This window comes from Tyto alba, unplaced genomic scaffold (genome assembly GCF_018691265.1).
Source record: "Tyto alba isolate M040663 unplaced genomic scaffold, T.alba_DEE_v4.0 Super-Scaffold_27, whole genome shotgun sequence".
Lineage (NCBI taxonomy): Eukaryota > Metazoa > Chordata > Aves > Strigiformes > Tytonidae > Tyto > Tyto alba.
The window spans coordinates 26,445,664-26,469,762 of NW_024881301.1; the positions used below are offsets into that span (position 1 = coordinate 26,445,664).

The following is a 24,099-nucleotide window of genomic DNA, read 5'->3' on the forward strand; positions in this document are numbered from 1 at the left end:
AGTTTCCCAGGGCAGTCTTCTGTTACAAGCTGTAAGACCATCCTCTCCCTTCCTGCTGTCCATTGGTCTTCCACAGCATGCGTTGCAACTTCTGAAAAACTAAATAGGATCCTGTAGACCAGGAAATGTTAAATGGGCTGTAGTCAAACACCTCTTGAGAAAATCAGTCATGAGCTGAACCTCCCAGGGTACAGCTCCAGATGGACCTTTGGGGTCTTTTAAATGTCTCAAAACACACATGTTTATGTATAACTTATTACCAGATAGAATTTTTAATTTTAATAGAAAAAAATGTCTGGGTGGATGTCTTAAATGTGTAGAAATACGATCACCAAAATACAATGTCTGTACAAGGTCAGACCAGGAGTATATGTCTCTGGCATTCTGATCTCCGACAGCGGTCATTTGCAACAGGATCTTCTCCCATTTTCTGATACTGACACTACCGCTGTACATAGATTTTACAGGATAGAAGCTTTCTTACCCAGGAAGGTGCCTGAAGGTAGATGTAGACCGAACTGCTTTTCAAATGCTAGTGTCTTTGTCGATTCTGAACCTTCTTCAGGGGCCAAACATGCTACTTCTCTCTCCTAACAAATTCCTTGTGTGGACAGGTACTGCACTACCACCTGCTAAAAAAAGAGGCTGGTGTCACAGCCAGACCCCGTACACCTGTGTACTTGGAACTGCTTTTTACTGGCTATTTCTACCACTGCTGTCTCTGGACACAGAAGACCAAGAGGTCTTTTCTACACATTTGTGCCATCTTTTACAACCTTATGGATGCAACTACTGCTTCTGTTCTGTGATGTGGCCCTAAAGTGATCTTGATACAAAGGATTGATACAGGCATGCAAAGGACTGAGTAGCTCACCACCAGTCATCTGCCATTCAGCTTTGCCCTGGTATGGGAGGAGACTTTGAGGAATGTGAGTGAGGGGGTGGGAATCCCAGAGGACTGTGTCCTCACCTGCATTTTGTTTCCTTTTTTTTCTTGACAGCTTGTCCTTCCTTCTCATTTTATGAGCTTAAAAGGCAGCTGCTCTCTCTTCAGTTTGCAGATGAAAGCTTCCCTGGTTGCTGCCAGGCATGGTGGTCTTGTTCTGTGGATGCAGTTGCATGAGTTAGTATGACTTCAGTGTTCATCTGACCGCTGCAGTTTAGGAAGTTGTACTGGTTCATCTGGGAAACTAGCCTAGCTAAGAAAAAAATTCCTTTTTCTTTCAATTCTGCAAACTGAAGCAGTCTACCCAGGGACTGGAATCCTGCTTTGGGGAGTGAGACCATGGTTGTTATGAGATGATGGTGCCAATTTGAACCATCACTGTAAAATCTGTTGTTGCAGTGGGCTGGTAGCTTAGGGCTTGAAACTGGTAGTTTAGGCTTTTCTCCTGCTATATGTTTCCTGCCCCTACCCTAGATCTACAGATTTGTGTGGCTACATGATGAGTTGGTTATTGAGCTGTTTTGGGAAGTGAGAGGAAGCAGGAACTGATCAATGGAAAACTGAGCTGCATGATGACTAGATCTACATCAGGGAAAAGAATATGAATAATGCTTTCCACACCAGCCTGGAGGTGCATCAGATTAAGCACAGCATGAGACAGCACCTTATGCCTCATTACTCATCCTTGCCCAGCCATTCTGATGATGAAAAGTGCTTTTCTGCCTCATCTGGTGCACCTGTGAACATGTAGCATATTTCCTTTTGAATTCTGTTTCTTCACATGGCGCTTCTGTTTCTCAGTGTTGTCTTCATCTTTTGCTAGCCTCCATTGTACATCTTGAGGAGCTTTGGTGCTACCCCAGTCAGCTTCAGTTTTCAGTTCCCTCTTTCTCCCTCAGGCAGTCATCTGAAGCTGTATCTTCCTCTAAGAGCTTTTGTATTTTCCTTGTGAGGAAGATGAGACTCTTGGCTCCTGGAACTGTTTCCTGGAGCAAGTGGATCATTGTACAGATAGTTGCTAAGTTGTGTTTTCTGGAGGACCGTTGGGAACCACTCCAAACAGCTCAGGAAAGGCCCTACTTTTGGGAGAATTCTTCAAAAGGCTGTGGATGAAGTTCCGACATGACAAGATTTTCAGTAGAGTTGAAGGCAGAGTCTGACCGGCTGGGAATGGGCTCTTTAAGAGCTACAGTGCTCGGGGAGGTGCAGAAGTAGCTAGGGTCACTGCAGCTTCCCCATTGATAATCTCCATTTTCCAGGGGGTTGTACCTGTCAGCACAGACCTGGAACTTACTGATATGTGTCTGGATGTTTGTACAGAGGTCTCTGCACAGTGTTGCTCACTGTGGTTCCCCACAGCTTTTAGTTCCAAGATCTTAAAACAGAGGAACTGGTGCCTGCCCAGTCCTGGAAGAGCTTTTTGGGTTGGGTCCTGTATTGCTATGTGAATGCACCCTGTTGAAGTGCACATCACTAACTGGGAGCTGCTGTGATGGACTGATTTCTCTGTAGTGCAGTGAGATTTACAACACACCCATGCTAAATATTTACTTAATGTGAGGCTGCAGAAAGAGAAAAGAGCATGCGGATGTGTTCACTGACGAATATAGGGTGTGAAGAAGTGTGGAAAGCTAAGACGGCATTAGCTTAAAAGAGTGTGCTGTGTTTCATCTATAATTAAGAATGGTGAGTACAAAATTGTAACAGATACACCACAATTATTTGTTTGGAATCAAAGCATGTTCTGCTGGTTTTAACATTATATTTTAAAGTTAAGACTTCAGTTTCTAGGAATTGCTGACTTTTTCAGTCCGAGACTGTTAGAATAATGCGTTTGTTTTGGATTTTGCAGATTACCTTCATGACCTTGACTCTGTTTCCTGTCCGACTCTTTTTGCTGCTTTTATGATGTTGCTGGCCTGGCCTTTCGCTTTCATTGCTTCAATGGGATCTGACGAGCAAGAGCTTGAAAAGCCCCTCTCCTGGTGGCGAAAGTAAGTCACTGATGTGGTAATATATTGAGAGTCATTATTTAGTTCATCAGTTTGAAATAGAGAAGATCGGAAATATCTGATAGCTGTCCCACCCGACCTCCTTTTCTCTTCAAAAGAAAAAATAAAAATTTATATTTAAGCACTTTCCTCAGATGAGAAACTAAAAACACCACAGCTGTTTGATTTACCAGGTGACCCAAGATTTACGGGGAGAAAAACTGATCATCTTTGGCCTCTTCATTGAGGATGTAGTGTGAAGCTTCATTGTGACATCCTTCAATTTCAATTATTCCTGTACTGTCAACTTCTTGTTATGAAGATTGACACTACAGAATGTGCCCAGATTTCATATTCTAAATTGTTGTTTTAAACTGCTTCACCCCATTGTTTGCTATCCTGTGATGAATTGGCAAAAATTCTGTTGATTCTTTGAGGGCTTGCCCCGTGCTTTGGTGCTTATTAATAAGTCTGTGCTTGCTTTGATATTGGAATGCTAATTAAGGAAGAATGTAAGACACTGTTCACCATCCATGAAAGCTGCTGTTTGAGGAGGAAGAAAGGAGTGTATCACGTCTTCTGTAGAGAACTTTAAGTTTAGGAGCTGGCACTAGCATGAGGGAAGTTGATTATATTTTACATCACAGGAGGGAAGGAGGTTGAGAACCACAGAGACATGCTATTTTACATTTAATTTGGAAAGATATCAGTATAATAACTAAGGGAATAATGTCCAGCCTTCAATCTTGCATACAGTTGTTGGAATATTTTTAGATTGTTCCCCCATTTCATCCAGTTTTCAGTGTCACCCTGCTCTCCAGCCTCCAACCCCTGTGAGTATAACAATTTGTGGTGTTTGGTTTTTGCACTCTGGTTCAAAGTAAATGTTTCTCTTTTCATGACTGTCAGACAGTTTGAAAAGCAAGCAGACAAAACCCCACTGGAAAAAAAAAAAACAAACAAACCAACGCCCACCCACCCACCTTTAGGAGATGGGGAAAAGTGAAGGAAGTAAAGTATTTCCAAAGCTCCCAGATGTGTTCTGTAGGCATTCCTGTGTTTGAGAATCTCTGACCTACATTTCTGCACTGCTTATGTTTGGGTAAACTTAAAACCAAGAATCAGAGTTGTTGCATTCTAGCAATATCCTAATAGCATTTTTCAGGACTCAGTTTATTAGAGCTTTTTTGGTCTTAGTGGAAAGCATTATTAGACATTCTGTAGAAGAAACTCAACATAGTCTGAATCAAATTAATTTAAAATAAATGCCAAACTTACTATATTAATATTCAGGCATGAAATGAAATTGAATAGCTTACCTTGAAAGCGGTTTTAAATCTGCTGAGAAAGAAAAAACAAAAGTTCTATGCTGTGTTCCTGCTCTGTTTAAGCAGCATATTCTATCTGTACTTTTGTCATGCTTACAAAGTTTTTATGTAACATTTTTTTTTTCATTATTTTAAGGTATTCCTGTGGCAGCATAACGGTTTTCTCAACTCTTTACAGGATAGTGGATATTTTGCTGAAAGCAATCATGAGAATGATGTGGCTTGCTGGTGGATTCCACTGGATAAATGTAAAAGGCAGACGGGCGTTGCCGGCGGAAGCAGCAATATTAACTGTGGCTCCCCATTCTTCCTACTTCGATGCCATTCCAGTAACTATGACCTTCGCCTCCATTGTGATGAAAGCAGAAAGCAAAGATATTCCTGTTTGGGGAAGTAAGTCAGTAGATACTTAATTTTTCAAGAACAATTAAAAATTATTACTTAGGAAGCTCACTAGTTGTGTATGAGAAGGCCTGAAACACAAAGAAAATTTTGCTATAATATATGGTGAAACTTTTTTAAAACTGGTCTACTTTGAATGTCAACAGAAAAAATGGGAGGGGATATTGTGGGTTTTTTCCCCTTTCTCTAAAGTTGAATTATTGTACAAAGTCAAAACAATCCTACACAACTCATGGTTAAATTTGCAGTGAAATTGCAAGTTTAGGACCTGACACGTAGAAAAGCAAGTTAGGATGGGGCCATAGAAGCAGAGGGTGAGGCTATAAAGAAAGTCCACCAAAACCTCTTGGTGCAAGTTGGGATGCCATCCTAGAAAATGTGCTTTAGGAATGTTGTCTGCTCTGAACAGTACACTGCCTTGAAGAAGAGCTGCTAATCCTTCATAGATCAGTAAATTAGTTTCAGGCAGGGTGTGAGAGATGAGCCAAGAGCAGGTGGTTGTGCGCTCAGATTTAATCATAAGAATTGCAGATGCCCAAGTCAACAGTGTTTGAATACTACTTTTGGAATTATCAGTGTAGCTTCTCACAAAGGCTTGAGAGACACACTTCTGATTTTTGGTGCAGTTGTACCAAAAAAAAAAGTGTAAGCTTTAGGCTTATAGACTTCTAAGCAAAGTGCATGTGGAAGCATTTTGAAGAAACCCACCATTTTGTGTCTAGGGACCGGCAACGTTCAAAGAATCTTCCTGTGTCTCACTGTGAGGATTTTAAGGGTAGTATTAGAAGGACAAAAGATTTTACTTTGGCCATAGGTAGGGACTCTTTAATTTGAAAGTCTAAACAAAAGCATTGAGTTCCTTCTCAACTAGGTGGAATCAGGCTGTTGGTGTTGTCATCCCCCTAAAATTTCATCAGCAATGTGGTTTTTAAGGACACGATCAAAACCAGAAACTGAGACACAGTCACAAATGGTGAGTGGTTGCATCTGGAAGCTTCATGTAGGGAAACTCTTGGTATAAAGGTCTCTGTATCAAGTGAAACTCAGGCCAGAACTGTAGCTGTATCTTGATTTCACTGAATATCTGACTAATAAATTTTAATAAAAGTTTGTGGCAGTGAATAATCTGTGTAAAAATGAATAGATGCTTTGAACAAAAAGGGTATAGGCATGTGTTTTTAAAAAGAAATGTATGCAAACAAGCATAGTGTGAAAACAAAAAGAAATAGAACTCCCTTGTCCAATACTGAAAGGAGATACTGCTGTGAGATGGTATATTGACACTCCTGTGCAGTGTAGGTGTATCCAGGCCAACTTGGGCTTTAGGAGCAGTCCAGCCATAGAAGCAGGGGCAGATTAATCTTCTTTCTCAGCTGACTCAATTGACTGTTTAATAATTGCTAGGTCAACAAAATAAAGCAGTCTGTGTGGAGCTCTTATTTACTTGCAGCTGGATTGTTTGGAGGACCCAAGCCAGATGAGGTGACTCCAGGCCATGGTGTGTTACGGAAACATGATGAAACAGCAGCATGGCATTTGACAGAATGCTATAATAGCTGATTAACTGTCCCATGTAATGGATTCAGTGAGGACTAGTGGGAAAACCGAAGGACGATATGGAAGTTGTAGTTACCCTGAATGTAGCACAAATAATTCATATCAAGTAGTTCAAACTACTTCCTGTATACCTAATTTAATTTTAAGGTAACTCTTAAAGAAATCCATTGAAACTCTAGACTTAATACAATAAATTTTAAAAATTATTCACTTGATTTGGTAATGTGTGAACAAAACCAGTTACAGAAAAATAGAAACACCAGAAAACTACATACAGTGATTTGATGGAATATTAGTGAAATGTACAGTGCACTCAAGTAAATGAGTTTTTGTCCTGTATAGCTGCATTCACTTTGTCATGCAACCACAAAAATGGAGTTCCTTATCAAGTTTTCAGAAAAATGCTGTGGAAATGAGGCATGGCAAAGGTCGTAACTGGAATTTGGAGTTCAAAATCTTTTTTGTTTTTAGGGGAACACTTTTATGTGAGCAATGTTAATTATAGCAGTTTGTGTTATTAAAGCACATGGACCTTAACAGAGAGGTAAGTAATCACTGTAATGATTAGTATGGCATAAAATTTAGTGAAAACTTTCCACTGGAGTGAAGTTGTGATTTTTTTTTTTTTTTTTTTTTTTTTTTTCCCCCTGCTTCAAATAAGTTTTCTGTGAAGCAGATAGTACCAACTATCCTCTCCTCCTTTGATCTAATATTTTAATTCCATTGTTATTTACACTTCTCTACAGACACACACACAATTGTATTACATGTTATTGGACCACAGGTATTTCTCTTACGATATCTGTGGAAAGGTGGTCATATTTTTCCTGGATTGCTTGGTGAATTGTCAACACACTAGACATTCATTTAGAATTTATCCCAGAAAGATTGCAATTAGATTTGTGCTCTTCAGTTCTGTAAATTTGGAAACTTGTTGTACCGTGTCCAGTGAAGTTTTGGAGCCAGCCGTTGATGATCCTAACCTTGCTATCTCTTGAGTCTTGCTAATGGTAATTCAGAATCTTCTGGGAAGTTTTTAATAAAGTACACTTATTTAACAATGTGAGTAGACTTCATGTGAAAAATGAAGCAGCAGAAGAAATTTGAAGATAATTTCCACGTATGAGAACTTTGGGTGAAGAGCAGATCTTCATCCAGAATATCCAAATGTGATAGAAATGAGTTGGCTTTTTGATGTAACGACAGTGTTTGTCAGGATATTGTAGGTTGTGTACCAGAGGGATCAGGTGCTTTAGCAGACACAAAAAAGATCTGATTGCTGTTTACCAAGATTGGTTCTGAAAGTATTTTAATAGGTTTCTGAAGCTGCCTGTGTTACTGTACCCTTAGCTTGCCAGTCATGGAATATTAAGCTTTTGATCCACTTTTAAATTCAGGTGATTAAAAGCCTGCTGATGTGGGATTGGGAGTATTCCACAAGTATATACAAGTTTTGTATATGAGTGTTTTATTGCTTTCTAACTGAAGGCAGTTCTCCTAGACCACAAAGTTCAATTTCAGAAGCAGATTTAAGTCTTGTGACTGTTTCAGACAACTTCCTTCTTTTTAGGAAAACAAAGGAAAAAAGTTTAAAAATGTTCTTTTGTTCTGACAGAAGGGTTGTGACCTCTTCAATTAGTGGTCACTAGTGAAGAAAATTATCCACTTGATACACACACACTAGGTTAACAAACTCTAGGGAGCAACTGCTTGCCTAAATTAAACGTTATTTCAACGATCATCAAGAAAATCAGTATCAGGTAAGTAGAGAATGCTTGAACAGACGGAGCACACTACCACGATGCTGCAGAAGGGTATGTATTTCTGCACAGTGGCTTTCTGGAGTTTTGGTAGGTTAGAAATGTGAAGTTTGCCGGACCACTTCATTGTAAAGTGTGCAGCCCAGGGAAGATGACATCTGGGAATCTGTTGCACCTTACATTGGCTGAAGAAGTTAGATCAGTCATTCATCAGCACAGGTCCTTAAACTTTCCTGTTTTGTCTGCTGGACCCCACTCCAAGTCAGAAGCTCTTAGCATAAATTCTGGATAGTTACACTTCACTGCCTTATTTTTGGCTGGTAAAGCAACCTGGATAAAATGTTGTTTTTCATTGCTGAAGTGGTCAGTGCCACTACAGAAATACTTCAGTAAGAAGGAAAATGGATTTGTTAACAAATACACTTTGGTGGGGATTTTGTTGATCAACTTGTGTGATTTAAACATCTGTGGTCTGAACTTTTAAAAACTAAATTTAAGGTGATAAGCTAATTTAAACTTTAAGCAACGGCTCAACATCTGTAAGCACAACCTCTGTAGAAGAGGGAGTTGGTACCTGTGCAGTGAATACAGGATATGTTAGCTTAAGTTTACAAAGGGGAGGGAGGTAATTTGTACTTGGCAGAATACAGAAGGTCTGTAGAGGACAGGAGAATCATACTGTGCTGTAAAAACTATCAATTCTATTGTCGGCATTTTTTTCCACATTAGTAAATTTAAAACTTGTTGTTCAAGCTCATCTTTTCAAACTGCCTTATAGGCCTTTCTTGAGCATCATGACTAAAAGGCAAGAAATAAGTAATTCAGTGGGAAATATTTATGCTGTGGTAGCTGGGTATGTTTTCATCTTGGAATTTAAAAGATGCCAAATTACTTACTCATCAGCTCTGTTATGCAACCCAATCCTGCAGTCCTCCACCCTAACTGCTTTCCCTCCCAGCCCCATACCTTCCAAAGCATACAAGGAAAGAGAACTGTGGTAGACTCCTAATTCTTCAGTGAGGATCTTGCATTTAAATCCTTTCGAGATTCATCAAAACAGTCCTTATATCCCTTTTGGAAAACCTGCTGTAAGGTGAAGGCATCACAGATATCTTCTTTTTGTATGCTGTAAATCAGCAGCTTAAACATAGTTAAGGTCACCAGCTTGAATGCCAACATCTTATGCTATGTCTCTTGGAGAGACTTAAAATAGTTGTAGTGTCATCTGTGTATTATAGGTATGCCTTTATTATTTGGGTTGGAATCATGGACTCATTGGATTATTTTTATTTCCATAAGTTCAGTAACAGTTACTTCTCATTTAAACGGTTGCTGGAATACTAAACCACTATCACTTTTAAGCATCCTAGTTAATATAATTATGGAAGTTACAAACTACAGTATATAGGAAAACTAAAACCAACACAACTGCCTTCATAAAATACTTTTAGACTGGCAACAGAAAGCTAAAGCGCACAGCCATGCCTCATGCAGGTATTGCAAGCATGAGAGCAAACATCAATCTTTGTGATGTGAAAAACATCTTTGTCCCTCAGGAAGTCCATAAAGGAAATAGATCACATTTTGAAAGGCCAACCAAATACCATGGAATTTTTTTCTGTTAAAGCTAAAGAGAATCTCTTAATTGATTATTTACCTCCCACTGCTGACATCCTTGTCCTACAGACTGTGTGTTTCCTGCCCTCCTCTTTGGAAATAGGGAGAACTTTCCCATTAACACTGCCTCTGTAACAGGAGTACTTGGTATCTGTTCTGTCAGGTGGTCCATCTGCTAAGCATTTAGGGAGACACAGAGAAGTTGTTCTCGACATTTATTTAGCTTTAGTGGTTTGCTCAAGCTTGGGTCAAAAAAGCATCTATTTCTGTGTATGATTGTTGCTCTAATAAGATACTACCACTGACTTTACCAATCTCTGTAGAGTACCATGGCTATTCTATCTCTGTAAGTACAATATAACTCCAACTGGAAAAAGATCCTAAGTTTGGTTGACTTCAGTTTTGTTCATTGATACAACTTTGTGTGTTTGTCGTATGTAGGTTTGAGGGGTTTTTTCCATTTTTAAACTCTGTTTCCATGTAAACAGGAAGCAATTTTATTCTGAAACTCTAATTTTTTTTTTTTCCCATAACCTTCAGAAGACTTCCGAGCCCCTTGCAGATTTCCTTTCTCTTCAGAAAAGAGCAGTTTTCATATTAGTTATTACTTTATTAGAAAAGGTGTGAGTTCTGAACTTTGTGAGCATGTTTGAATAAGGCAATTCTTAAAAAACTAAGCTCAAGGTAGCACTTTTCAGCTTTAACCTTCATATTTTTGTAACCCTAAATAAGGAATACACAAGAGGACAACTGCTGTTAGAAACCTGTTCTGTATTTTTTCCCATAGTAGGAAAAATGGTTGTGAATGGATACCCCACTGCAAGTCTACCTGTATTACTCAGCCTACCTCCATGCTAAATGCAGAGCCAGTTGATGGGATTTTGTGGTGGTTTTGGGGGAGAGGCCAAGTGAAAGTCTCAGGTTCTGCATTTTCTACTTTTGCAGCAGATCTGTCACTTGATGATGTTTCTACAGTGGTAAAATGTAACTGCCTACTCAAAAATGCGTGTATGGATACATTTTAGAAGAACAGGATTTAGTGCCACGTTGCCATTCTGTTGCTTTTTGTGTTCTTTGAGCTTGGTAGACAGTGATGATGCTGCCAGTGTATCTTTATCTACTATATGGTTGTAACTGTCAAGCAGAATTTAAATGGTTTGTTACAGTACTTTCTTCTGTTGTATGTTAATAGCACTTCACCTCTTGATTTGAAACAAGGTTTCCTCACCCACATTTTCCTGGAAATAGAGAGGTGAAATAACTTTTTTTTTTTTCTCTCTCCACTTCCCCCCCCCCCCCCCCCCCCCCCCCCCCCCCCCCCCCCCCCCCCCCCCCCCCCCCCCCCCCCCCCCCCCCCCCCCCCCCCCCCCCCCCCCCCCCCCCCCCCCCCCCCCCCCCCCCCCCCCCCCCCCCCCCCACCCCCCCCCCCCCCCCCCCCCCCCCCCCCCCCCCCCCCCCCCCCCCCCCCCCCCCCCCCCAGTTATCCTGAGAAGTTTATTGACACCAATTGTATGTGTTCAGTTCATCAAAAATAAACCTTTTTTTGCTTATGCATCATCTGGTGTTTGAAATGATTGCATGGGAGTTATGGTTCTGAAATCAGTTGGAGCTGCCACCCTGCAATTAATTAAAGTAATTATGAATTTTTGCAGGCTGTCTTAAAAAAGGCTGCTTTGTGCTAGAGCAACTTTTCATTCGTTAACATATCTGTGGCATTCTGGCTGCCTTTGCAAGGCAGAGCTTTTGATGAATTACTGGCAGTACTGTTTGAATTGCAGACACCTGCCTGAGAAGGTGGAGTACAGCATGTCACCTGTCTTCAGAACTACTTGTAATGAGCTGAAATTGGGGATAAGAGTGACTACATTGAGTAGGACTGACACTGCTAGAGAAAAATCTGGAATTTTGACACTGGCGAGGTCAGTTTTGTGAATTGAGGGATTGTCTGCCATTGCCTACCAGAATTTATAATTTAAGAGTGGTTTTAATGTAGAGGAGATGGGCAAACACGTCTCTAAATACCTGACCTGTGGTCTTCACTACCTTGGTTACAATCAGTCTTGGACAGTTCAGTTGATGAGCAGAGAAGGTTAAGATTATGTTCTGTTTATTAAGCATATCACACAGTTCTGCTTGTTTCCTTTAGTTGCTCAGTATGCCAGCTGTCGGAAGCATTTTCATGCATGCTGATTTTTCCTCCTGCCCTGATTTTGCTCTAGTCCTGCTATTTCTTGCCTCGGATACTACAGCAGAGTATGGTCTCTAGGCTTCCCTGTTTCAGCTTGACTTCTCATAGCAGTCTCACCTTGTCCACCTATTTGGTATGTTTCTCAGCTTCTCTTTACAGACCTTTGGCCCTACTCCTGACAATTTCTTGCATGGGTTGACTTGGTACAGCTTTAAATTTTCAGATTCCTGTCTATTTACTGAATGTGAAAATACATGGCGAGAGTAAAGGTGTGTGTAGTCTTGTGCTCTCTTTTCAAAAGTTGTTATGAAAAGAGTATATGAGAAAAGACAAGTACAGAGCTAGCTTTCCCTTGGTATACACTCTCAGCTTTTTACTGATAACTGAGAGTTTCAGTTTCACTTAAACTGTTGGACTTAACCAGTAAGGGTCTGGCAGTTTGTGTTTTAGGGGATCTTCAGTTGCTGTTTAATGTTAAAACAAAAACTGTCAGCTTTTTACTCTGATCCCTAAGGAAGTAAGATTTAATACAATCACCCTATCTATTGGGCTAAGATTTGATATGATGGGTTGAAATAGTGACGGCTTCACATATATTTGAAAGAAAGCTGATGATTTAAAAGATAGTAAGTTCTGCAAGCTGCATGAAAACAGCATCTGAACTACAAGAAATGAACTGAACTTTTCTCACAGCTTATTTTGTATCTTATAATTCAACAGGCAGGACAAATCCACAGGAAACCAAGCTTTCAGTTGTCTCTGTTCTTTTTCAGCATACCATAATAGTTCTTTGCATGTGAGTGTGTTGCTGTTTGTGGTGTTTTGCATTTGTAAGATAATTTGTTCTGTGTTATTTAGGAGCTTGAATAACATTTGCAGTAGCTTGCTTTTGGGAAGGTTGTAACAGTAAATCTCCCAGGTTAACACTGCTTGCTTGGCTGGGTTTCTACATTACATTTTCTGCATGTACATTTTTTTGTTTCCCGTTTTTTACATTAGTGGTTTGTGACTCAAAATGGGTAAGTTATAGTCTAATATATCTGTCATACTGTCCTAAGTAAAATCTGTCCACTTGCTTAATTTCACGTGTTACAAAGACGACCCTGATTGTAGCACATCCTCAGTCTCGGAGCTCTGGAATTATCTCGTTCACTCCTTGGCTTTAACCTCAATTTCATCATTTGGGCCTAATGTAAAAGAAACTTCAGGGTGAAAGCTGAGGATGTTTTGAGTCTTTCTTGTTTTCTTGGTAATGTTTTTGCTACAGAATAGTAATTTGCAGCAGTAGGGGAAACTCAGGACCCACATTACTAAGAAACAAGATGAACAGAGTTATGAAACCAAGTATGATTTCCTTTGTATTTTTATATTGGTGGTTCTCTTTTTTTGTTTGCTTGTTTGTTTTTTTTTTTTTTTTTTCTGTTGGTTTGTTTTGGTTTGTTTTTTTCTGGTTTGTTTTTTTTTTTTGTTTGTTTGTTTGTTTGTTTTTTGTGTCTGATTGTTTGTGGTTTGTTCTGGGGTTTTTGTATGTTGGGGTTTTTTTAACCTTCCCACAGCAATAACCCCAGCTGGCCCATGGTGATCTTTGCTCCCCTAGCAAGCATTGTTCTATGGATATTGTCTAAGAGCAGGCACGTAGGAAAAAGTGTAACAGTATGGTAACTCTTCTCTGATATACCGTCTGTTAAGATTCAGCAACTTGTGGGATGAAAGCAGTATTTCAGAGGCTAACTGATTGCTTGGGAACTTGCTGTAGGGTATGATGGATTAGTTTCACAGAACCATGGAAGGATTTTGGCGAGTTGTGAGCTAAACTGCCAGTGGGGTAACACCAGAACCAGCAGCTTTTGCTGAGTACAGGTCTGTAATTTCTTATGCTGTTTTTCTTCACACTTTAAGCACTGGCTGATCCATTAATGCAGCAAGTTTATCCTTAACAGAAGAAGATTACACAGCTATTGTCAATGTACTCATCTTGCACTGGTCAGAGAGATGAAAACTCTATATTTGTATTTTTGGCAAATAGAATAGCTAATGATTTAGTGACTCTTGAACCTTTGAATAAGATTACAAAATACAAAAATAATAAAAAGGTATTTGAAGACAACATGCTTAAAAGCATGAAGTAGTATATTTGAAGATGCTTCTCTTGTAGTGCTCTTTGACACTGCAAAAGAGCTGTATATACTACTTACTGTTTTGTAAGTGAGCCTTGGTGTTCTTCTGACAGACGTGCATGGAAAGGATGTTGTGGAATGATTCTTGCTCAGGCTCATTTTGTGTCTGGCTATGAATAAGAGGTTTCACACTGAGCCAGGAAGAGGATGCCTGAGATCTGATTCATGTAGTATGAGGAACAGGTAAACAGGTGACAGCTCAGAAAATAAGCATGCTTTTTCTTTTGATGATGCTGATTTCCCAGAAAAGATAACATAATCTGTGTATGGAATATCTTTGGTTACCTTCAGTGAAGCTGAGCTGTCATAGAAGACAGGAGCAGTAAAGACAGTGGCAGTTGGACCCACAGGGTGTCTTTTGGAAGCACTTGCATGGAGATTCCTGCTACTTTTCTGGGTTGGGGGTGGCTATGATTTTATGATGGGGGAGGGAAGAGGAAACGGCCAATTATCAGCCACAGCTGGTTTGTTGCAGAAAAGTATGCTTAATACATACGTAAATGATCTGTGATGTATATGTATTGGTCTATTAAAAATTGAACAAGTACAAAGTGTGAAAATTGTGAAAATGTTCAGCTGAGTGAAATAATTCAGCTGAGTATTTAAGTTTGCAGTGTAATATAGTAGTTAGGTATTTGTACCAAAGCTTTTGTTCAGAGGACTACTGGGAGTGGGAAGCAGGGAGGGAATCTTTTTCAAACAAAGGGGAAATAAAGGTTGGTTTGCCTGTTTCTGTTTTCCCTCTCCTTCAGCTCTAATCAAATACATCCGACCAGTATTTGTATCTCGGTCAGACCAGGATTCTCGCAGGAAAACTGTTGAAGAGATAAAGAGGCGTGCTCAATCTGGTAAATGGCCACAGGTACTGTATACTACTAATGTGTGACACATGGTATTTGGCATTTCCAAGCTTTGGATATGCAGTTCACATTTTTTTTCCTTGTGGGATGCTTTAGATGGTTTGTGGGGTGTGTGATTTCTGCCCCCCACCCCCCCGCTTTGTTTCTAGAAAACTAAATGTAAGATTCTTACCTGTACAAAACACTAGTTTTCCACTGCAGTATGTTTCAAGGGGAGACTGGGTAAGTATGTGGGAAGACAGCTCAATACTAATTGGGCAGACCAGAGCAGATTTAGGAAGTCCTGTAAGAAGAAACTAATCAGGTGCTCATTAGAATACCTGGGGGAGTATTGTGTGTCCTTGTCCTTCTCAAGATTTTGGCATACTGTCATTGTTGGAGATGCAATACTGGCCAACACAGTTCAGCCCAGGCAATTCAGACGCTCCAACAACCAAAATATACCTCTATGGGGCCACTTGATGAAAACGTTGCTAAAATAAGTGGCTCGGGGTTTCTTCTGCACCTGAAATGCGACTATTTATAATGTGCTTTAGAAGAAAGCAGTGGGAAGGAAGGCATGACTACCCAAGGCCTCCATTTTCTAGAAGCATATGGTTATTTTGAAAACTTGAAGTATTCTTCTTGTGAATTTTTGAGATTAAGATACAGTATGCCTTTCATGGCATTGTTACTACTACAGTGGTTATGTCCCTCATACTGGACTACAGAAACGTTAAAACAGTTGTAAACAACGTGACAGAAAGGTGATACATAGCTTTCACATCATGGCTTTCATCGATAGATTTCAAAGCATTTTACAAACTAAATATTCTTAGTTACAGATGAAGAAACTGAGTTGCAGAGCTGAAGTGATTTCCAGAATACCTAGCAAGCTAGTACCAGAGTGGGCAATAAACCTAGTAATGTTAATTCTAGTCTCTGTCCCCTTATGTATTTATTTCCTTTAAATGTCTTGTTCTGTAACTCAACAGAATTTCAGCAGTTCTTGGCTTTTTGCTGTCTGAAACTTTTTTTACAATCTAACCTCTTCCTCTGAATTCGGTTCAACTTGAGCACTTTTTGCCTTGTTAGAATTCTGTTTAGATATTTTCAGTCTTTATCGTTCTGACATCTGTGTACGTGCCAAGTAATAAATGCAGAAAAAAAAATAACAATCTTCCTTTTCTTAGCCTGTAAGCAGGTAGCTTGGGAGCAGGAATTTTGTTTTGGTGCAAAACAGAATATGTTTTTACCAGCACCAAAGCCTTTTGGGAAAATTCTCTTGAATGCACAAGTTTTTGGCTGCTGTCGATGTTCCAATCAAATAAAATTATTATCAGAGGTCAAGAAAGAGGCAAATTCACAGATAAAGAAAAATATTATTGAGACAGAACTTTACTTGACTTCTTTATTGAGCACTATTTTTTTACTCTAACTGAACTGTTTTTCCCTGAAAACATTTTTACTGTAATCAGTTAATGTTAGGTTTGAAAAGATGTGTTTATAAATAAATCCACATTGAAACAGTTCTTAAAAGTCAACTTTTTTTTTACTTCAAGATAATGATATTCCCAGAAGGCACTTGCACAAACCGATCCTGTCTAATTACATTCAAGCCTGGTAGGTATGATGCTCATTTCTCTGTTCTCTACAGAATGTTCTTGTATCTTCGTTTTCTGAAATACCACTTGCATTGTAATTTGCTTGCTGTTGCAGAAGTTGAGTTAAAAATCTTGCAGCAGGGTGGAATTGGAATAGAAATCTTTTGATGCTACAAAAGGATTGTAGTTCCACTGCTGAGCGAAATGTTTTAGATAATTCCGATTTTTTTCTTGGCTTCTCAGATACATATGAGCTGGAGGACCAATGTTTCTTAGTGGGTTTTTGTTTGTGGTTGTCTTTTTTTGCCCCCTCCATTTCCTATTTTGGGTCTGTCATGAAGCATTTAGATACACTATAAAACTTAAGGTATCAGCATGTATCTATTTCAGGCTGCTGCAGCATTTGTTGCTGTGCTGTATGCCATTGATTCTCTCCAGCTCTTCTGTTGAGTTGCGTTCTGGTGAAGATAGCGCAAGAATCTTGCCAGTATAGCACTGTTAAAATGCTGTAATTTTTTTACCATTTTTTAAAATTTATTTAACATCCACGTTCTAAGCTCTTTCTGGTTAATATCACTCTGTTAGCTTATCAAATCAGTCAAGGGTATAACACTGAACATTGCTGCAGTTGTAAACTGCAGTTAAAATAGGGAGAAATGCCAATGCTGCAGTGAACCACCAATGTTTAATGTAAACTTGCCTTTATGATGTAGGTAAGGAGATGGTGAGTGAGGAGGTTGCAGTGAACAAGTCAGTTGTGAATGTATGTTTTGACTCTTCCTAGGTTTCTGCCTAGCTCATTGTGTTCTGGTCTTACTGTGTGTCTTATATTTTGTGTTGCTTACAACTTAGAAATTGCTGTTAGAATAGAACACAATGACCAACGTTGTGATTCCTTGCACTGATTCATTTGGCTGATAGAATCTCAGTATTGTCTCCTGAACAAGCATTCAAAAAGCTTTTCCTCCCCTCTCAGCTCTACCTTTATAGACGGGTGGTGGTTAGGAGAACATCCACTTCTTTCACTCTTTACTCTCCATCTCCCTCTCTCTCCACCTGAATCCTGACCATGCTTTGAAAACCAGCCTGAATCCTTCATTAAAGCTGTGAATTCCTGCCCTCCCTCTGTGCCATAGACATTCCAGGCACCATACACTTTCTGCCTCAAATCCCCACTCTATCTTCCTCTCCTCTGGTCTGGTACATGCTGCTGTCTGCCTCTTGACTGTCTCACTTTTCCTACTGGAACCTGCTTCTGTATCCATCCAGCTTCCCAGAAATCCTTTGCCTCAAAATTCCTCACTTACATAAAATGACTTTAAGTCTTTATTCAGGTAACTGCTTTCAGGATGCCTTTTCCCAATCTACTCATGTGGCTTACACTCCTTGCTCTTGCTACACAGCTTTTTGGGTTTGTGTTCATGCAAGCTAGTCATACAGGGCATGCTAGTGCAGTTCTGTTTAAATAGTGGTCTTGTCATCTACTGCTCAGATTTTGTCATCTTCGGATTCTTTCAGAAGTTGCTTAGGCTGTTGTTTTTGGAGACTGAATAGAAAGTACCGCTGGGCCAAGAACCAAATCTCTGCAGGATCCCATTCAGACAACCTTCACTTAAAGATGTTTATGCTCCATTAACAATTACTACTTTAACATCTATGCAAGTATTTTGTAAAGCAAATGCAATTCTCAGAATACAGTATGCTTCGTTCAGTTCTTAATTTTAATCAAAATATTAGGCAGAACTTAGTAAATTGCTATAAAAAACGTAGCTTCAGTGAAGACTGTCTTTATTAATTGTTTTCATGAGAAAAAGATGTTTAGAGAAATCTTGAGCAAGGAAGTTGCTATGCTTAACCAATCTTTGTGCTAGAAACCAAGAAAATTATTAGCAAATGTAATTTATAGCTCTTGTGCTACTTACCAGAAGGATAATTTTCATATTAAATGAAGTGATACTTCTGTACAATAGCTCTAGTTCAATACTTTCTTAATTATTAGAATTTCCATTGCTACAGAATAAACAAATAAGGCCTTCTGATGGGAATTAAGGTGGGAGATAAAAAGTTAAATTCTGTTACTTCAGAGGTGATAAATTTCCTATAAATTGGTGTTGCTCAGCTAAAAATTGAAAGCTTCTTTTGCTTAAGAAAGCTTATGTTCTTCACCAAAAAATATTGTTGACCAGAGGGAATATATTGATTTAACTACCTTGCACATAGTCATTTTCTTTTAATTGTTTATCAAGCTGAATTTGGTACTGGGCTTTCACTTGTGTACGTGACAGTTAATCTAAGTAGTAGAGGATAATTTAGAGAATGCAAGCAAGCATTCTTAATTATTTATCTTCTGAAAAGGTGGGGATACACTGTCATTCTTCAGTGCTTGCTTTTTAGATTACTTTTGAGGCTACTTTTGGGTCTTATGCATAGGAATTAGTTGATGGTGGAAAAAATATCAGCCCAGTAATTGTATAATTTTTTCTTCACTACAGTAATTTTTTTCTGTACCAAAGTGCACTATAAAGTAATGATATGTCATATGTGCCTTCTAGGAGCATTTATTCCTGGAGTTCCTGTACAGCCAGTGGTTTTACGTTATCCAAACAAACTGGTAAGTTCAGCTTGCAGTAACTGGGGCATTTTCCTCTAAGTACATTGGCACTTCTGTAATCTTTTAGCTTAGATAATTAGGTTTAGAAATTTGGAAAGCATTAATAAATGCTTATTGGCGTTTATATATATATTCTTTAAGCCTCTAGCAATACAAATAGTCTTAATTGAGACAGTTTACATGTTTCTACTTTTATTAGTGTACTCCTTTAAAACAGTGCTCTTATTCAGCTTGTTACAAGTAGTACTGTACAAATGACAAGACAAATATCAATTTCTATGTAGGGTCTGTGTTCACATGTGCTCCCTGTTACTGCAATGTGTGCGGAGAGTTTTCTTAACATCATTTGCTGCTGGAAGATGCTTCTGCACCTCCTGCCTGTGGGGGTGTTAGTTACAAATTAATGCTACTAGCTAAATGGTAATAGAATAATGTGTTTGGGACCTTGGCACCTTTATAACATGTCTTGTGCATGTTTACATTCATTGTACACTTGTCTAAGGAATGCTAGACACAAGCTAATTTGAAGTATTCCTTCAATATAAATCAGATTTATGTAAATTAAATGTGCAAATTATAGTCTTTATTTACAATATCTAAATTATACAATTGTTACAAATGCTTGTAAAGACCATAGAACGGCTTGTGTTAGAAGGGACCTTACAGATCATTCTGTTCCACCCCCCTGCCCCGGGCAGGGCCCCTTCCCCCAGCCCAGGGGGCTCCCAGCCCCGTCCAACCTGGCCTTGAACCCTTCCAGGGAGGGGGCAGCCACAGCTGCTCTGGGCACCCTGGGCCAGCACCTCACCGCCCACACAGGGAAGAACTTCCTCCTTATATCTAATCTAAATCTACTCGCTTTCAGTCCCCTTGTCCTATCATCACACCCCCTGATAAAGAGTCCCTCCCCACCTTTCCTGTAGCCCCCTTTAAATACTGGAAGGCCCCTATAGGGTCTCCCTGGAGCCTTCTCTTCTCCAGGCTGAACAACCCCAACTCTCTTGCCCTGTCCTCACAGGGGAGGTGCTCCAGCCCCCTGAGCATCTTGGTGGCCCTTCTCTGGACTTGCTGCAACAGGTCCATGTCCTTCTTATGTTGAGGGCCCCAGAGCTGAACGCAGGACTTCAGGTAGGGTCTCACCAGAGCGGAGTAGAGGGGCAGAATCCCCTCCCTCGACCTGCTGGTCACACTTCTCTTGATGCAGCCCAGGATGCATTTGGTTTTCTGTCTGTTGGCTCACAGTCAGTTTTCCATCCACTCATACCCCCAAGTCCTTCTCTGCAGGGCTGCTCTCAATCCACTCATTGCCCAGCCTGTATTTGTGCTTGGGTTTGCCCCAACCCATGTGCAGGACCTTGCACTTGGCTTTGTTGAACTTGCGTTATTCACACAGGCCCACCTCTTAAGCCTGTCCGGGTCCCTCTGAATGGCATCTCTTCCTTCCAGCATGTCAGCTGTGCCACACAGCTTGGTGTTGGACAAACTTGCTGAGGGTGCACTCGATCCCACTGTCTGTGTTGAGAGCAAAGATGTTAAACAGACAAAGAAATGAAGACAAAGCTCATTTGATCTACTTCAGGCCTTCAAATCACAGAAGAGGGATTTAATATATATATATATATATATATATATATATTATTATTATTACTCATTTTACCTGATGTAGATACTTTCATGTCCTACTGCAGCCAGAATCCTGTCTGTCTACATTCCTCAGTCAATTAGAAGATGCTTCCTAGTGAACTTTGCTAACTTTTATACTTGAAGTTTCTTTTTGAGCACTTGAGGGGCTATTTTCAGGTTCAGTCTGTCCCCTTCTGAAATATAAGGGTTTTTTTATGGGAAGGTGGGAGGAGTGTCAGAAGTAAAATAAGGACTAACTTGCCTCTTTGCTGATGCATGTCACGTCAGAAGATTTCATGTCGTTTCTCTTTGACTAGCCCATTAACAACCCCTTGATCTAAGGATTTCATTTCCTCTTGGTACCTGAGCGCTTATGTTTTAAAATGTTGCCAATCATTGTTCTTTCTGTCAATTTACAGGTTGATATAAAACATATGCTTGATTAAAAATGAAAAAGACCTGAACAAAGTTAATATATGTAGACCACCATTTTCTCTTGGCTGAGACAAGGTGTGATGGCAGTCAAACAGTTTGCAGTAACAAATGCAAAAATTATCTTTGCAGATGCTGCAACAAGTATAGCAGCCTGTCATGCTCACATAGCATTAAGTACATTGTAGCAAATTGCCTGGGACTTTTAATTGCATATTTGTTTTGTTTTCAGGAAGAAAGATGCTTTTCTAAAATATTTTTAAACCTTCATTGCACTATCGGTTTAAATTGTAAATATGTACGTGCCTTATGTCATAATATACCTTGTTACTTTTGGTTAATATTAAACTTATTATAAATAATATAAAGCTATCAAATTTGCAAATATCATCAAAAATCCATTTGCCTACTGAAATTACCTTATTAACTGTAGTACATAATATGCAATGTTTGTGAACTAATATTAAATGTTCCTAATCCTCTATTAACAGAAATTGTGAGCTTTTTACATTGAAGTAAATAAATATAAATTTTAATGAAAATTTTCATAACTTTTTATGTTACTGCAAAATGTCAGAAACTGTAAATATTGATGTAGATATCAGAGTTGGCCTGAATCTGTGTATGGGAGTTTACTTTTTCCTACTACTTTTAGTTGCTGTAAAACAGTTTTCAGTGTCTGAGTCATTTAACCCCCTAAGGTCTAATTCCACTAAGCACTAATAAGGGGGCAGTGATTGCTACTACTGTTTGATTTTTAGATTGGCTTGTGGGCTGCAGAAGAGTTGCAGCAAATTTAGAATGAGGAGAGGAAGAAGAAAGATCATGTGTGATACATGAAGGTTGGATTTATTTTGGTTAGGGTGCAGCTAAGAGTTATGTATCAAGTAAGAACAACACAGTAGAACATTGTTTTTCATATGCTAAGACAGCATTTCTAGCAAACTTTCATTGTCTCTGGCTTCCTGCTTATTGTCTTGTTTGACCACTGCATATTAGGATTTTAGGTTTAGAAAGGAATTTAAGATCTTTGCTTAGCCAGTGAATTCCAGATACAGTCACCACACTGCTTTTAGCTTGGACTGCCTGCTCTGATCTACCTTCAGAGCTTTGAGTTCTTCTATATGGACGTGAACAGTCTTGGGCTTGAGTACAGCTGACTGTTTTGGGAGGTTTTTCAAGGTCAGAGCCTGGGGTGAATGTTGTAGGTGTGTGCACTCCTATGTGTTTTTCCTTGTACGCTATTCAAGTGCTAGGTAAAGTACTACTGTTCTGCAGTGGACTGAAATGTGGCAAAAGTGATGATGTAAATTCAGTTGTTTTCTAGCAAATAAATCTAGTTCTGGGTGCCATTAAGAACTCTTTCTAGTCAGGGTTGCCCCCTGAATACATTTGTTCTTTGAGCTCGTGATTGTTTGCAGTAGATGATGCCTCTGGTCCTGTATCAGTGTTTCTTTAGGAGTAGTGTGTTAGTATGTTGCTCCTCCTGTTGCAAGGGCAGAAAGAAATTGTAAGTCTTAAAATGTTGTTTAGACCTGAAATTCAAAATCTGCTTCCATTTAGTTTCATGGTATTTTGCCTATTGGGTGCTTGACAGCTGTTATCTATATTCTAATTAAAATAAGATGACCTAATGTTGCCATCCATAGGTTCTATAGCAATCCTTTTTGTGATTTGTTTTTACACTAAATGTCTTTGTGTACACAGGTTTTCCTTCATTTGAATTTTCTATCAGAGTGCTGCTAATTATGAAAGGCAATATACCTGTTTAAATATCACAGAGCTATTTTAAATAGATTTCTATGTCCAAGTGTCTTCCATGGATAACTGTGCTACTTGACAAGAAGTTTGGCAGCATCTCTTGTCCAGCTTTGGTGTATCAGGGTTGATTTAGCATGTAAAAACACAGCCAATCTGCTGTTCGAAGTTTAGCATGATTCTTAGTATCTTCTTGTTTCAAATACAAATTATATGGAAGTACTTCCATACAATTCAAAGAATTCATTATATAGATACAAAAGTTTCAAAGTGTACTTAAGAGTGCTATCAAAATAAATGCTGTCCATAAGCATAAGCTCGTAGCTGTGGTAAGTATAAAAAGTATCTAAACTAGGTATGGAGAATACCACTTCCTGCCTTCTGCTAGTTGTTTTTGTTATAAAAATACTGGGTATGCTGGCAGGAGTCTCGTACAAAGAGGCAGAATCCTGCTTTTCCACTATGTGGCACTTATTGTCATCCCTGCTGCATCCTGATGTTCTCCATGAGAAAAAATATGTATGTATGCTGTGACATTCACACTGAGAATTTCTCGCAGGATTGCTGATAGATACGTGGCTTATTTGTCATGCCAGCTAGCCAGCACAATGGCTGGATTCTGAAAATACCTATTCTTTGTTCAGTGATCCATTGCCCAGGCAAGGTACCTTTATAGAGCTCACTTTTTTCTTTGTCTCCTTCTTCACTGTTGCAGTTTACAGAGCTGAGTTGCATGTGTGTAGTGCTGTGTTGTTGTTCTATATGGCAGTCTCTGATTAGAGTAATTATCAGCTACCTACATTGCAATGGTCACAGTTTGTAAATGAAAGTTCCTTTTGGAAAAACAAACCCCATAACGTCTTTATTTGCAGTATTATCAGAGACATCAAAATTGCCAGAAACAACAGTAAAGCTACAGACAATAAAGTTCTACAAGATCACTAAAAGGAGAAGTCTATTTTCATGCATGTGTGTTGATTGCTAGAGACAGAATCATTCTTTATCATATTCTATTTGATTTTACAATAATTACAGAAAGTGAAGTTTTAAATTTGTAGTAGGCCTTCATGATATATTGATGTTAGTCCAAGCTGTTGATCAATCACATTCATCACATTTGCCACCTTTTATGGATGCGTTGCTTGCTTTGATTTTTACTTGGGACTTTTGCTCTAAAGGGTAATTAAAACATGAGTTCAACTTGATTTTTTCCAAGATCATGATGTATGTGATCAGCTAAACTCTCTAAAATGGTTTTGGATGGTA

The 24,099-nt window shown here is 39.2% G+C and overlaps 1 protein-coding gene across 1 annotated transcript in view; it reads left to right on the forward strand.

Moving 5' to 3' along the window:
* Positions 1-24,099, forward strand: part of LPCAT1 (lysophosphatidylcholine acyltransferase 1) — a 75,265-nt gene that overhangs the window by 4,253 nt on the left and 46,913 nt on the right. The window contains 6 exon segments of the mRNA XM_032988988.2: positions 2,799-2,838; positions 2,841-2,940; positions 4,444-4,658; positions 14,719-14,828; positions 16,368-16,428; positions 18,962-19,020. Of these exon segments, the coding sequence (XP_032844879.2) occupies positions 2,799-2,838; positions 2,841-2,940; positions 4,444-4,658; positions 14,719-14,828; positions 16,368-16,428; positions 18,962-19,020 (585 nt within the window).